Source organism: Magallana gigas, chromosome 2 (assembly GCF_963853765.1).
Source record: "Magallana gigas chromosome 2, xbMagGiga1.1, whole genome shotgun sequence".
In the NCBI taxonomy this organism is placed as follows: Eukaryota; Metazoa; Mollusca; class Bivalvia; order Ostreida; family Ostreidae; genus Magallana; species Magallana gigas.
The window spans coordinates 34,418,750-34,434,842 of NC_088854.1; the positions used below are offsets into that span (position 1 = coordinate 34,418,750).

Consider the following 16,093-nt stretch of genomic DNA (forward strand, 5'->3'; position numbering starts at 1 on the left):
CTGCTTCACTCGGAGTTCCTCGTATGTTTCTGTTATCTCATAGCCGAGGATAATCGAATGGAATAATACTTGACAGCAGGCACTGAGACAGTCCCACTGCATTGTCAGTCTATACCTATTTTTCAAACTTAGATGGATTGGGAATCCACTGAATGACAGTATGGCTGAAAAGATGTATGGAGTTCTTAAGAAAATATTTAAACATGACGACTTTAAGTCAGATTTGCAGAAAAGGGCTGTAAAATGTGTCCTAGAAGGTATGTAACTATCCTACAGGTGATCATATTACATGATGAAACTGACAAGGTTCATGGCTGTGAGGAAAGAATATGATAGATATACTACATAATTTGTATAATTTGTACTTCTTTTAAACACAATTTTGTACCGTAAATCCTTAATATACTAAATGGTAAATTTTGTATGTTCTGTAATCAACCAGTTATCTGGTTATAGGGTGTACTTGACTGAAATCCATCATATTGACAAATAGCTGATAATTGTCATTTCTTCTAAATTACGGACTTATTAATTTGATAAAAAATGATGAAATACAGTCATATTGATTTTTCAGAGGTCACTATATGTCTTAAATTAAACTCCAAATAGTTATGACTGTTTTTCATCATTATTCTAAAAATGATGGATTTCAGTTATTACTAAAATTAGTTTTGTGACTAGAAATCATCATTTTAAAATAAGTTAGTAAGTCTGGGCACACTTAACTGTCTTGTTTGTTTTACGGGGCACACTAAGTTATTTTAATTTGGTTTCAACTGTGGGTCAAGATGTTTCTCAAACACCATGGCAGGAGAGTGTACTATAAAGCAAATGGGTTGGAAGAGACTTAACAAAAATATTGACTTTTACATCATTAAGATGTAAGAAGGTAAGAAAATTCTTTGCGAAACTGTAGCAAAGTCTATCAATTGAAGTTCCTTAACACAAAAAATATATACCTAAAAATCAAAGTTTTGGAATTATCTATTAATGGCCTTATTTCCTTATACACACTCTATACTCATAATACTATAGTTATATAAAATGCAGAACATCCTTGAGAAACATTTAACTGCTTTCAAACTCCAGTAGCTGCATTATATGATCATGCTGGTGATTGTATTAGAATGTGAGGAACTGTAGTTCTGTGGCCTGCAACCCAAATTTTTGAAAAAGCCACATATATATCTGCAGCTTCCTTAAAAAATCTTCAGAAAATAATACATGCTGCTTTTATTTTACAAGTACATGAATTCTGATTCACTATTTCAAGAACTCACTGTGTGCAAACATAGACTTATGATTTCTGATCTCTTGCTGTGTGCAGGGAAATATTTGCCTCCATTTTATTTTAACTCCTTTCACTCTCATTGTTAGTGAACAAATTAACCTGTTCGGGCAAATTCAGGATTGGGGGGGGGGGGGGTACAAATGTAGAAGGGGCTAAACAAATCATTGGGTGAAAATAACCTTGTACACAGTAATTCTTACCAAAATCACCGAGTGAGTTGTTATTTTGAATGAAGATCTTCATACAACTTTATAATTTTAGGTAAGAATGATGTCTTCATATCCATGCCCACTGGAGCTGGGAAGTCGCTGTGCTACCAACTTCCAGCTGTTGCATCTCCTGGTATAACTGTGGTTGTCTCCCCATTGATAGCACTGATGCAGGATCAACTTGAACATTTGGAGATACTCAAAATTCCAGCAGAGACAATCAACAGTAAAATGACAACTAAACAAAGAGCAAAGGTAGTCGAAGATCTAAACAGAGCAAAACCCAAAACTAAGCTTCTATATATAACTCCTGAACAAGCTGCATCAGAGGGATGTCGTACCCTGATTGAAGGACTTGTCAAAAGGCAGATGTTGTCATATTTTGTGGTAGATGAAGCTCATTGTGTTTCTCAGTGGGGACATGACTTCAGACCAGACTACTTAAAGCTGGGCTCCTTCAGGAAAATCATGCCCAATGTGCCATGTGTTGCTTTGACTGCCACAGCCACAGCTCAGACTGTAGAGGACATTGTACAACAGCTGAAACTCAAAAATCAGCTAACCAAGTTCAAAACAAGCTGCTTCAGATCTAATATTTACTATGACATTGTTATGAAAGATGTTGTTCATGATCCATATGAAGATTTGATGAAATTTGGGTTGACATCCCTTGGAAGGGAAATGTTCACTAAGGAAGATAATTCTCTTATAGAAAATTGGGTAAGATTCATCAAAATGTATTTTCATTGATAAGAAATACTTTTCAAATTGGTTTGAGATGTTATCCATATCATTTAGGAAATTTCTTAAAAATATGAAAATGAAAATTCTTTTGCTTTATTTAATTGGTTATTTTTTTGTGGAAATGTTTTAGTACTATGTATGAAAAAAATATGACCATGTATTCTTAGATTATATGCATATTTAGAGAGATCACAAAAGACTCAAAAATGAGGCTTGAATGCAAATGTTAAAGGGACTTAGACACGATTTGAGCTCAAATGTTTGGAATGGCCAATAAGAATATTTTTAATGCTTTGTCTAAATTTGAAAGTCAAATATGGCGTAAGAAGCGAGTTTACAGTGATTAGAATTCTTTGTTTTGTCAACAAAGCTTAAGTCCTATTATTGTTTACACATGTGTTGTATTTGAAAAGTGTAAATATAATGTTGCTTTTTGTTGTTGATAAAATTATTTATGAAAACATTGAATCAGTTTACTTTGTTTACCACAAGTTATTTTGTTTAAGAAATGGCAATTTCTGTACGTTACCTTATTTGTAAACAAATATAAGACTCAAGCTTTGATTACATAACGACTTCTTTCTTTAGTATCTCGCTTGTAACTCTCTTGTAACTTGACTTCAAACATTCAAATTTTGGTGAATCATTAAAAATTCACAAGTATATCATTTCAGACCCCAAAATCAACAATAAAACTTTCATCTTAAATCGTGTCAAGGTCTGTATAAAGAGCCCAACAGGTCTATATACATGTATGCACTATTGTGCTCGGGTGACTATTACCGCCTGTTGGTCTCTTGTTTTTTTAATCATTTTGTTGAAGTACATGTATTTTCATGTTTTGTTCAATAAATCAGAATAATTATGTAAACTTGATTATTTTAGTCAGAATTTGGCTGTGGTATTGTCTACTGCCGAACAAGAGATGCCTGTGCTGAGGTAGCATCTCATTTAACAAGAAAAGGCATTCTGACTAAGCCTTACCATGCAGGACTGAAGACTGACGTCAGGGAGACAGTACAGAGTGACTGGATGGAGGGCAGGTTCCCTGTTATTGCAGCCACTATAAGCTTTGGAATGGGAGTGGACAAACCTAATGTCAGGTACAATTATAAACCAGTTTATTTGCCTTTGAAACGCGGAGATAAAATGTCATAATTGTTTAAGAAAGATTCCTATGGTATCTCTATTACAGGTGAATTAAGATTTTCAAAATTTTATCAAAATAATAAAATACTGTCGAATTGAAATATGTTCAGTGCTATGTAAAATAATCAGAATAAATATACAGGTTTGAAGAACTGATACTGTACACAGGATTATTTTCAGCCCGTGTTATTTTCGCCCTTCAACACTTGGAAACGGTTTCGACTTGTCTTGAATTCACACAGATGCATTTGTGTTAAAAGGGATTATATTTGCAAGAATGGCCGGGATTCGCCCATTTTGAAATTTGCCTGCTAATAACGAGGGCGAAAGGGGCAAAAATAAAACAGGCCAAATATTTCTCTGTATACAGTTATACAATTACTGTTGTAGATTTGTTGCTCATTGGACAATTCCAAAATCCATGTCAGGTTACTACCAGGAATCTGGGCGGGCTGGAAGGGATGGTGCACAATCATTTTGTAGATTGTATTATTCCAAGCGAGAAATGGACACGGTGGCATTCCTCATCAACAAGGAAAACTCCAAATTTACAGTCAGTTCCTTTATTAAACACACAAACTGTTGTTTGTTTATGAGCTTTAAAAGATGCATGGAAAATCATCAAATTGAATGTAGAACTAAGTAGAGACCAAGGAAAATCCCTTGGTTTATTCTTTGATTTTTTGTTTTGCTCTTTTATTTCATATAATGTTATTTGTATGATTTAAAGGTGATAAAATATTGTAGAAAAACACAGAAGCTCGAAAGATAAGGAAAAAGGCTGCTGAGAGTGGCTTTGATGCCATTGTTAAATATTGTGAAAATATAAGGTATGGATTTCCGTTTTTTTGCTCTAGAAATACACATACTGGTAGCACTAATTTGTTTGCTGTTATTTACTTGGTGAAAGACAACTATGAAACTTTTTAAATCTACATATTTGTAAAAAATGGGTCATTAGCAGAGAATGGAATAATACTGTAGATTGGGAAATTTATACAATGGTTTTAATTAGTGATCAGTTTGTCCGTCTGTCTGTGTGTCAGTGTGTCCGTCTGTCTGGCCATCTGAAATCTCTTGTCTGGAGCATATCTTCTCTCCCCCTGGCCCAATCTGGCTCATACTTCACTAAGAGAGTGGCTTTGGTAAAGAGTATGCAATGACCTTGAACCATATTTTAGGTGTAACGTTAAGATATAGCAGAATTGTATGAAAAATCCTTGTACGGAGCATATTTTCTCACTACTTGGTCCAATCTGGCTCATACTTCACTCACAGAGTGCCTTTGATCAAAGGGTAGGCTTTTAGGTTAAGTGTCAAGGTCATACTGGACCTTTTTTTCAAAGCATATATCCTTTCCGCTTAGCCCTATTTGGATCATACTTTCAATAACCAGAGCTTTTGGGTTAATGAAGTTCAGTGACTTTGATGCAAGTCAATGTGAAGGTCAAAGCAGATTTCTTTATAATCAGTTTTAGACTGAAGATTATTTCCAATTTGCTTAATCTTGCTCAGGTCGAACAAAAATGCCTGTATGTATGGGGTAATAAGATTGAATTAGACGTTCTATGCCAGCTGAAAAATTTGAAGTTATAGGTCAAGGTCAAAGGAAAATTCTCTAAAATGCTTTTCATCCTATTGTCCATTATTTAAGTGGGGCCCTTTGAGGTGTTCACCATCTCAATGTTGTCTAGTTTCACTCTGTTTGCAATATACCATTTTTCAGAAAATAAAACCTGTTGTAAATGTGGTTATTTTTACAGCATGGTAGAAATCCTTTATGTTTTAACGAAGTAGATTTAGATCCTTTAGAAAGAAATTAAAACAACTGCTGCAATTGGTACCTTGAACTTATAGCATAATGTAATTAAAACATCTTGTATTCTTCGAAGATGACATTATTGTCGTTTTTTAGCTCACCTGTGCTGAAAGCTCAAATGAGCTTTTCTGATCACATTTTGTCTGTCGTCCGCTTGTCTATCTGTCCATCTGTAAACTTTTCACATTTTCAACATCTTCTCCAGAACCACTGGGTCATTTTCAACCAAACTTGGCACAAAGCATTCCTAGACAAAGATTCAATGTTGTGAAAATTAAGGATCATATGCTTTAGAGAAATTTTCAAAAATCTTTTTCTCAAGAACTATTTTGCCATGAAAGCTGAAACTTATATTGAAGCATTCAAGCATTCTTAGATAAGGTAGATTCAAAGTTGTGAAAATTGTAATCTCTGAGAATATTGAGGGGCCACAAAGGGGGGTTGAACTTTTACATAGGAATATAAAATTTTCTTCTCAGAAAATAATCAGCCATGAAAGCTGAAACGTGTGTGGAAGCATTATCAGGTGGGGTAGATTCAAAGTTGTGAAAATTATAATCCCTGGGAATATGGTGGGGCCACAATTGGGGAGGGGGGTTGAACTTTTACATAAGAATATAAAGGGTAAGTTTTCTCAGAAACTAATCAGCCAGGAAAGCTGAAACTTAGTTGGAAGCATTTTCAGATAGGGTAGATTCAAAGTTGTTTAAATCATGACACCAGTGATAGGGTGGGCCACAATTTTGAGGGGGTCAAACTTTTATGTAGGAATATATAGAGTAAATCTTCTTAGAAAACTAATCTGCCAAAAAAGCGGAAACTTGTGTGGAAGCATCCTCTGATAACGTAGATTCAAAGTTGTAAAATTCATGACCTCCACGGGTAGGATTGGGTCACAATGAGGATGGAGGGGCATTGGGAACAAAAATTTGCATAGAAATATTTTTATAAAAATCTTTAAAAATTTTAAATTTTCTTCTAAAAAATCCATTAGCCTAGAAAAGGAGATAATTAAGTGAAAGCAACCTCAGATAATGTAGATTCAGATTTGTTCAATTCAAAATCTTGAAGAGTATTGTTTGGCCACATTTGGGATCCAATTTTACAAAGGAAATCATTTTTATTATTCACAAGATTCTTGGGCCTTGAGAGGGGCTATTTTTTTCTCAGGTGAGAGATGTGGCTTATGGGCCTATTGTCTCTGTATTGCAGCTGCCGACATTGGTCTATTGCCAAATATTTTGGAGATGAAAAACCAGAATGCAATAAATCATGTGATTGCTGCGCAGATCTTAAAAAAGTGGAGAGAGCAGTGGAAGACATGAAAAGAAGTGCATTTGGAAGTATGAAGAAAGGAGTTCCTGGGGGTGCTATTTACACGGTATCAGAAGATGACCTAGAGATGTATGGGGGAGGAAGAAAAGGGCAAAAGAGGTGACAAAATGTTATTATACTTTCATGTTAAATACTGAAATATGATTACCCGTAGTTAAGACGCAGTTTATAATTCATTCTATTACCCTCAGCACTAGCAACACACTTTGCAACGGGTAACACTATACATTTATTGCGTGATGGTGAAGGAAAGATGAAGATTTATTCCCCCAAGAAAAATAATATTTCCCGAGGGCTTTATAATCTTTATATTTCCCGAACATTCATGCAATAAAAGTTTTATTATACCGAACAACAAATGATTATACAACATACGTCTATTTTTAATAATTTTTCGACTTGTCAAAATCAATAACGTCATAATTTTTGGGGTTTTTTTTCTGATTGTCTATCTTTATCTTCATAAATTCGAATGAAATATAGTAAAATTGATTTTTGTAACATAAAGATACCGGTTATTTAAATGATTAAATATTTTTGATTTCATCATATTTGCTAACATTGTATGCTCATATTGGCTTTTTCATACCTTTGGGATGAAAAAACATGAGATTTCCGAAGAGGTGAGACATGACCTTTATTCCCCGGGAGACACAACGTTTTGTCGCCCAGTCACGTGATTGTATAGAACCAATCAGATGTCGCGTTATATAGAATAATCATATTGAAGTATAATAAAAACGAACTGTTTCATGCGCATATATTCTGCGTGTACGGTTCATCAAAAATTTAAAAGCTGTAAGGTTTTGTTTAAAATAATACATTCAGTATTATAAAATAAATAGCGCCTGTTTGGGAGGGCAACAGTTGAAATTGACACCCCTCGAAAACCATTGTCAACCTCTGCTTGGTGTCGGTTGACAATGGTTTTCTCGGGGTGTCAATTTCAACCGTTAACCTCTAGCTCAAACAGGCACTATTTATATAATGGTGAATCAAAAAATCATAAGACAAATAGATCTAGTGTGGTCTTTTTTCAACAAGTACTGTTTAAGTCCTTGTGATATAAATGTAGAACTGACAGCAGTAAAACCTCTGTATAACTGAAATATACCGGTACATGACATTTATTCTACCCTAAAAGAATAGCTGTCTGCCTAATTGAATTTTAAATGTACAAATTGACCACAAAAAAGATCAAACTAATAGTTTTTTTACATAGTACTCTTTGTAATGTTTTCAGAAAATTTTGTTCATTTCAATTTTTTAATCTCTGTTGAAGACCTTATTCCTGTCTCCTAGATAAAAAAAAACCGATTTTCCTTTTAAGTGTACAGTTTACAATAATAAATTTAAAACAATTTTTTTCATAACAAAGGTAAAGATCTAAATGTGAAATCCTTGTCAATGCATTTTTAATCCCTTTGGCTCTATCCTGCTCATTATCTACCTATCTTTATAGATTTCTGAAAAGTTAAAAATGTCTAGTAACCAAGTTTTTAATTCAAGATCATAGCAAATCTCTGTTGAAAATCTTTGTCCAAAACATATTTTCTCTCACTGTGGTCCTATCTAGCTTAGGCTTTACCTTAAAAGGGGCCATGGGTAATGATCAGATGTAAGTCAAAGATCAATGTCAAGTCATCTCTGTGGTAAAATACATGCGATAATATTTTTTTTCTGCATGTCTAATACATACATACTTCAGCCAAATAGCTCATGTTAATTTTTAGCGAGCAAAGCAGTGCGCAGAAAAAAGGACGAGCTAAACCTACAGACTCATCAAGAAAAAAAATGGATAGTCAAGGAATTGTTAATTTACTTGTACTTGGAACTGAATGCCATTCTGGAATGCTACTATCACTTAATATTTATATATCTTTGAATTAAAATACACATGTATTTGATGATTATAATGATCTGTACTATATGTATTAGTTCTCTATACATTTACATTTATACATTTAGTTTACATTTACTGTATACATTTTAATACATGTTCTGTCAACATTGATAAGAAATTGTGTAGTTAAAAATAAATCATTATAAGATTCGCTTTCGTCTTTGTTAATCTCCATTTCTGTATGCTTCAGGGAATTTGATGAATATGATGAGGATGACGAGTTTTCCGAGTATCACCGAGACCTGCAGGATCAGGAAGTGGAGAAGAGACAGAGACGTGCCCTTATTACTAAGGAGTTTAGGAAACGCAAGGCAAGAGAAGTGATTTATTTCAGAATTTAAACTTTAAATGATCTGAACTTGTTACAACTACAATTTTAATCTTAATGATGCATTGATATTACTTATTTTTAAACCTTTAAAACATTTCATTATAAAAGATGTAAATTTCGCTATTTTTATACCCAGCCCTGAAATGGGTGGGGGGGGGCATATAATGTTACCCCGTCCGTTTCTTCATTCTGTCCTTCTGTCATTCGTAATCATTCACTTTCAGATCATTATCTCAACAAATGTCACACACATTCAACTCGTATTTGAAATGTGGATGTATCTTATGAATATACAAGCTGAGTTCGAATTTGGTTCCGGCCCGATGAATTTGGACAGAGTTAATTAATTATGCCTCTCAAACTTTGAAAAAAATGAGAAATTCACTTTCCCATCATTATCTCAATAATCATTGCACACATTCAACTCAAATTTGATGTATGGATGTACATGTATCTCATGAATACACAGGTTGAGTTCAAATTTGATTCTGCATGGTCCAATAATTTTTGACAGAGTTATAGTTGCGTATGGAACTTGAGAAGTGAGAAATTCTCAGTTTTGCTCTCTTACTTTTGAAGGAATGCATATATATAGCTTATATTTATTATTATTTATTATTAAAAAAAAAAATACATATTAAATTTGAATTTAGTACAGGTTTGATGATTTTTGACTGATTCATTCATAAACTTAAGAAAAAATGGGAAATTTGTAGTTTAATGCCACTCACTAACTTTTGAAATGATGTTATGTAAAGTTTATATTTCATGTAGGTTTAATTTATTAGAAAATACAGGTCAAGTTTGACCTTGGTTCCAGTCTGATGATTTCTATAAAGTTATGTCTCATGAACTTTGGAAAAAATGGGAAATTCAAAGTTTAATTCCACTCTCTATTATAACTTTTTGAAGTGATGCTTAAGTAAAGTTTATATTTCAAATGAGGTTAATTTATTAGAAAATACAGGTCAAGTTTTACCTTGCTTTCAGTCCGATGATTTTTGACAGAGTTTTGCCTCATGAACTTAAAAGAAAATGAGTAATTTTCAGGGATTTATAACTTATTCTGCAATCAAACAAATGTTATACTAAATTTTGCAATTGAAATTTTGGTCACTTGTGGCATTACCACACATCTAGTTTACCTATTAGGTTATTTGGGACTCAAAATCAATTTGCTATATTTGTAAGTTTGAAAATATTTTTTTTCAATTTCTCTTGAGAAATAACAATTTTTTTTTCATAAAAGGGGCAAAACCCTGTCACAGACCCAAAGGGCCGTGTGAGAGATAGACAACATATGTATATATAACATAACAATAGAAATTTACACTCTATACCTATTTAGGTACAGCTAGTGACATCACTGGCATCCATGTTGAATTCTGAATTTCGTACTTACTTAACGTTTGGCGATAATTGTTTGTGATGTAAAATGAGCAATAAACACTCAAACATACTTGTTGAAAAGATTATTAAAATATGGGTATGTTTTTCTGCAAGTGGTCATTTTTATCTACTATGTTCTGATCTTAAATACTACTTTGAAATTTGTGAATGATGTGTGCCTCTACTAATACATGTACTACATAATATAGACTGAGGTTGCCATTTATAGCATTATGAATACATAAACAGGCGGATACAACAGTGCATGTCTAATATATTGCAAATTGATAAAGAAAATGTGATCGTGTTTATTGACTTAACATGATCACATCATAAAACATTATTCCATAAATTGTTGCCATTACCGGTACAATATATTCTCAAGCAAGCTTTAATAAAATGCCATTCTGACTTCTTTACCCTCTGTTACCCATGGTGACAACAGGACTACATAGCAACAAATAAACTACATGAAGTCTATAAAACTGTAAAGTAATGAAAAAAAGCGGTGACTACCTATTGCATGGCCATCGAATTTTTATTCTTGCATAGAATTGATCTTATAAACTATGTTTTAACCCAGAATGCCTGCAGATTATCATTTTGATACGGAAATTGTTTCTCTACAATAGGCCACTGTAGAGGGAGAGGTTTCCAAAGACTTTGTTCCTCCCAATGAAGATTGTCCTTTGAGAGATCCTGCCAGCCAGAGGATTCCAAAACTGACTGTCAAGGTTGTTATTTTGAATCTGGTAGAGTAGACATTCATGACCAGTAGGCCTACTTGAATTTGATATTAATAAGAAATATTAATCATTTGAGGGTAAACCAAAGTGCTTTTTCTCAAAGCATTTTGGGTATCTGACTATTTGTTAGCAATGCTCATGACTCTCAAAAGCTGGAACAAAATCAAATGACTTTTATTCCCATCAGTTTATTCAATAAGTGTACAGTCAAAATGTAAGCAAACTAATTAAGTTACCAAATAAACCCCCCAAAAGTATTGTAAATTGACTTGCCTTATTAGAGAAGCTTTACAATAAAACTAATTTATTACAAATAAACTTGCAATGAAACCAGGATTATAGACAAATCAGCTTCATTCTCTAATTATAAACCGATAATAAATAGTTCATATGAAGAATCATTGTTGTTTGTTTCTGGTAATTTGCTGAAGATATGTTTTACTCTTTCTCTCTCTTAACAATGGATCTAACATTGGTGTTGCATACTTAGAGAGGTTTGATCCTCTGCTTTTGGGTAGACATTTTGAGTCACTTTTGGTGTAAAATTCGGTATCATATATTTATAATTGTTGGAGGTTGGCAAGTATTTTAACAGGATATGTTTATATCATTGAAAATGCATCATTTATTTTGTAGATTAGAGAACATTGCTTAGGAATGATTGAAGAAGCTTTGAAAAATAACTACATTAGGTACTATGCTGACATTTCTACCAAACTAGCTGCATCAGAGTATGTCCCAAAGTGCTGTGCTATTGATGCTGAATACCAAGTGTTTAAAACCAATAAATTAGCAAACATGTATAAAACATCAATTATGAAAGCCATTAATGACATCAAGAAATGCACTGGTTCAAAGGAGCTTCATAATTCTTTAGTTCAAGGAAGTGAGGGACAGGATAATGATGAATTTCAGACAAAAGACAGGGACTTAGGTAAGGATTCACTGCCAAAACTGCCAGAATTTTCTGTCTCCATAGATCAGGAAAAGGATTACCCAAAAGATGATTTCCCTATCAGTGCAAGTGGTCAAGTGAAACAAAGCTTGCCATCATCTAACTTGTACTGTGAATCTCCTTGTGATATGCCAACTTCAAAAGTAGAAAGTTTTCCTTCATCATCACTGGGTTCAAAAACTTTCAGCACCCAATTTCTTAAAGCAAGTGAGTTATTGAATGTACAGACTTCTAATCAGCAGAATACCAGTAAATCTACCTCAATTCCCAAAATCTTTAACAAACCTCCAGTGCCAAAAATAACATATTTCTTTGAACGTGCCAAAATCTCAGAGGGAAAAGATAAAAACTGTGAAACAGATGAGAAGAAATCTTCAGCAGAAAATGGTTCATGTAGCACAAGAAATGAAAAGAACTGTACTGGTAAAAGTGAAGTGTCAGGAAATGTGAAAGCCACTGAGAAAACCTTTAAGAGAAAGATCACTCCTCAAGACGAGGTATAAATGAAACAGTGTAGATGTTAATTGATATGATAATTTTCTTATGTTTTTTTTTATCAATATTTTTACTTATTAGGTTTGTTATTGTCTACAGAAATACATGTATGTCTAGTCATTGTGCCTTCTGTGGATTTAAACAACCAAACATCTTTCTGTAGACAGTAACAAATATAAAACTATGGTATTGTTGAGGATTTGTAGATGTATGTTTAACTTAATAAATTGTGAAATGATAAAAGAAATATACTAAATGAATGACTAACATGTTGCTGTCTATAATTTGCTATCTGCCGACCATAGAAATTAATGTAAATGGCAATTGTATGTCACATGTCAAATCTATCAAATGAACACATTTTAGTCAGAGGCAAAAACAGATATATAGTACATACATCACACTCTTTTACATGTGCACCTTTTCTCAAGAGATTATATTATTTTTTGTGATAGACACATCTAGAAAAGAAGAGGCCAAAACTTGATATGCCCTCAATGTCGAATTCCCAGCTGAAGAAAACAGCAGATGTGGTTGTACGCTACTTATCTCCATACTACAAAGATGGGCATATTGTTTCAAAGGTAACAGACACTGGCTTAGATGTAATTAACTACATGTACTATTAAATTTAATTTTAAGCTTTTACAAAGCTTAAGGAGCGTTAATTTGTAGGATATCCTTTATAAATCTTGCGATTTCAAATATATAGAGAAAAATATTTAAAGATCTTCTCAAAAATCAATCGGCCAGTAAACCAAAAACTTGTGTGGAAGTATACTCAGGTAGGGTAGATTAAAGGGGAGACAAATTTTTACATAGGAATATATAGAGAAAAATCTTTTAAAGTATTCTAAAAAACCATTTGCCTCGAAAAACTGAAACTTTAGTGAAAGCAGCCTCTGTTTATGTAGATTCAAATTTGTTAAAATCCAAATCTTGAGGAGTAGGGTGTGGCCACATTTCTGATCCAATTTACAAAGGAAAACATTTTAATTATTCACAAAAACTAAAAAGTTATGATATATGGTTTTGCTTATATGCAATGATTCTTTAAAATTGTTTAGACTTTGGCCCCTGGACGATTCTGGGGCCTCACAAGGGGTTCAGAGTTTGATGTAGGTTTATATCCCATGTATAAACAATTGCCGAGGATGTAGTATATACTACATTGTCAAGATATTTTGTATTATGACTCCATACACTAAGCTGATTTTATCATGCCTATAGTTGTTCAGGTGAGCAATGTGGCCCATTGGCCTTTTATTTAACATGTAGTACTTATCTCTTCTATACAAAGCCAGTACTGAAATGTTTTAAAAATTTATTACTTACAGGTATAACTTGACCACTGTAAATGTGTAAAGACATCACATTTAGTAATGCAATGAGTATTAAAGAGCCAGTGTGGCGTTAAACCCTGTAAATTCCTTATATCACGTACGCCAGTACTTATTTCTGCGATCCAACTGTTTTGCATCAAATCGCGAAGGCAGAACTTTTCTCCTTATTTCTTATAGTTGTCAACTCTCAGAAAATAATATGGTAAGATTTTAAAATCTGCGAAGTGTGCTTCTCGCGATTTTATGTGGATATTAATTCCTTGTGTTTAATTAGGAATATACAGTATAAATGTAAATCATCTGGGCTTTCAGGATGTTTTCTTGTTTATAACTTTCAAGCATCAATTTGACTTTTTGTGTATGGTTTTTTTGTTTGTTTTTTGTTTCAGGAGATCTTTAAGACGATGGCAAGAACCCTGTCTCATAGAGTCCAGTCTTTGTGTCAGAATGAGGAGCAAGGTGAGATGTAAAGTAACTGCTGGGTTTATACTAGAGAAACCAAGCACCAACTGTATAATTTATTCATGTAAAGACAATTTTGTCAAAACATATTCTGGTACAAAATAATACAGTGTACATCAATTAAATAATTGATCTTTATGTAACTTTTATGATCTAATTACTTACAAGCATGTCCTTTTCTCTATTTTCAGCTAAACAAGAGTGCAAGCATTTGATTAAAGAACTCTTTTCTAAACATGAGAAAATCACGTCAGAGAAAGATTTTGATGACTTGAAGTACAAGACAGCACATGCATGAAAAAAAATTAAAAAATATATGTGTTTAGTATCATGCAGTTTTTTTTTCAACCTGTGATGTGAAATAAAAGAGATTTTGTAACTTGGGTGATTTTTATTATGCAGTAAATGAAATTGTAGTGTTCCATGGGAAACATCGAAGTTAATTAAAACAATCACTGTTTAAAAAAAAAAAGCATTTCAGATCTTTTTAAATGTGGAAAAATAGTTAACTTCAGTCTTCACTTCTGCAAAAACAAAATACTTAACAAAATTTTATGAAACCCTACAAATATTGGTACCAATGTTTTTTTAAAGGGACTTGGACACAATTTGACTTAAAATGTTCAAATTTTGTTTTTCCATTTTCAATGTTTATACTGATAAATATAGAAGTTTTTAATGCTATGTCAAAATTTGAAAGTCAAATATCAAATTGTAAGCAAAATACAGAGTTCATAGTTCTTTGTTTTGTAAACAAAGCTCGAATATTGTCATTTTTTCATATGTGTTGTATTGGTGTAAGTTTCAATCAAACTTGTAACTTTACTTTAACATTTAGTATTTCGGTCAATCATTTAAAATGCTCCAGTAAATCATTTTATACATAAAAATTAAAAATAAAATTTTTGATCTCAAATCATGTCCAAGTCCCTTTAAAACCATAGTACACATAATTTTTACGTTCAAATTTTTGTAACCATATTTGTTGGGATTTTAAACAGACAATGCACTCATGGGCAAGGAAATTTTTTGAAAAGTTTTTAGCTGGCACAAATACATACCTTTTACTGTTATTTTATCAATTTCTATTATGATTTGCTTTCTTGACTAAGGTGGATGACTGTAAAACAATTTATCAGAATTAAAAGATGAAATATATTTAATCTTTTGTATTTTTGTTTCATGGGTGATTGCTTCCCTTTGTAACTGCAATATTCTTAGCTCACCTGAGCTGTGGACCAATTACAACCAAACTTTGCACAAAACATTTGGTGAAGGAGATTGTTGAACTATGCCCTCTTAGGGGATATAATTAGGAATTATTGAAAATTTGTTGATACTTTCTAAAAATCATCTCATCTGGCCAAAAAGCTGAAACTTGTGTGAAAGCATCCTCAAGTTGTGTAAATTTGTTCAAATCATGGTCCACAAAGGTAGAATAGGACCACAATGCTAGGTTGAATTTCTATATAGGAATATATAGTGAAAGTCTTTTTAAGGTCCTCTTCTTTAAGACCAATTTGCCAGAAGACTGTGCCTTTTGTGGAAGCATCCTCAGGAAGTGTAGATTCATATTTGTTCAAGTCATGATGTCTGGGGGTTAGGTTGGGGTCACAATTTGGGTAATTTTTCCATAGGAATAAATATATGGAATAAAATCTTTAAAAGCCTTCAATCTTCTCAAAAACCATTTGGCCAAATAGACTGAAACTTGTGTAGAATCATTTTCATGTTTGTCCAAATCATGATCATTGGTGGTAGGATGGGGCCTCCAATATGAGGGGGTTGAATTTTTACATTGGAATAAATAGAATATAAAATCTTAAAAATTTTATTCCCAAATTGAAACTACAAAAGGAGCTCAGTGTTTAACTTACTAGTAAAAATATGTTAAGAAAAATTTAAAGTCTTTGAAAATCGAG

General features: G+C 32.9%; 2 protein-coding genes across 2 annotated transcripts in view; both read left to right on the top strand.

Moving 5' to 3' along the window:
• Window positions 1-16,093, top strand: part of LOC105335239 (small ribosomal subunit protein eS19) — a 75,690-nt gene that overhangs the window by 14,395 nt on the left and 45,202 nt on the right. The window lies entirely within an intron of this gene.
• On the top strand, window positions 32-14,643 carry LOC105335240 (ATP-dependent DNA helicase Q5). The gene is made up of 12 exons (XM_066076319.1): window positions 32-257; window positions 1,553-2,220; window positions 3,130-3,347; window positions 3,784-3,946; window positions 4,141-4,223; window positions 6,425-6,646; window positions 8,641-8,761; window positions 10,803-10,904; window positions 11,553-12,368; window positions 12,822-12,950; window positions 14,099-14,168; window positions 14,363-14,643. Exons 1-12 carry the CDS (start codon window positions 161-163, stop codon window positions 14,467-14,469), a joined length of 2,796 nt encoding a protein of 931 aa, XP_065932391.1. The 5' UTR covers window positions 32-160; the 3' UTR covers window positions 14,470-14,643.

Bases quoted from the DNA above. Each gene is read 5' to 3' on its own strand.
- LOC105335240 (XM_066076319.1), top strand. From the start codon at position 161: ATGGCTGAAAAGATGTATGGAGTTCTTAAGAAAATATTTAAACATGAC. The intron at 258-1,552 runs GTATGTAACTAT...TTATAATTTTAG, and splicing joins TGTAAAATGTGTCCTAGAAG to GTAAGAATGATGTCTTCATA. The intron at 3,947-4,140 runs GTCAGTTCCTTT...AAAATATTGTAG, and splicing joins AGGAAAACTCCAAATTTACA to AAAAACACAGAAGCTCGAAA.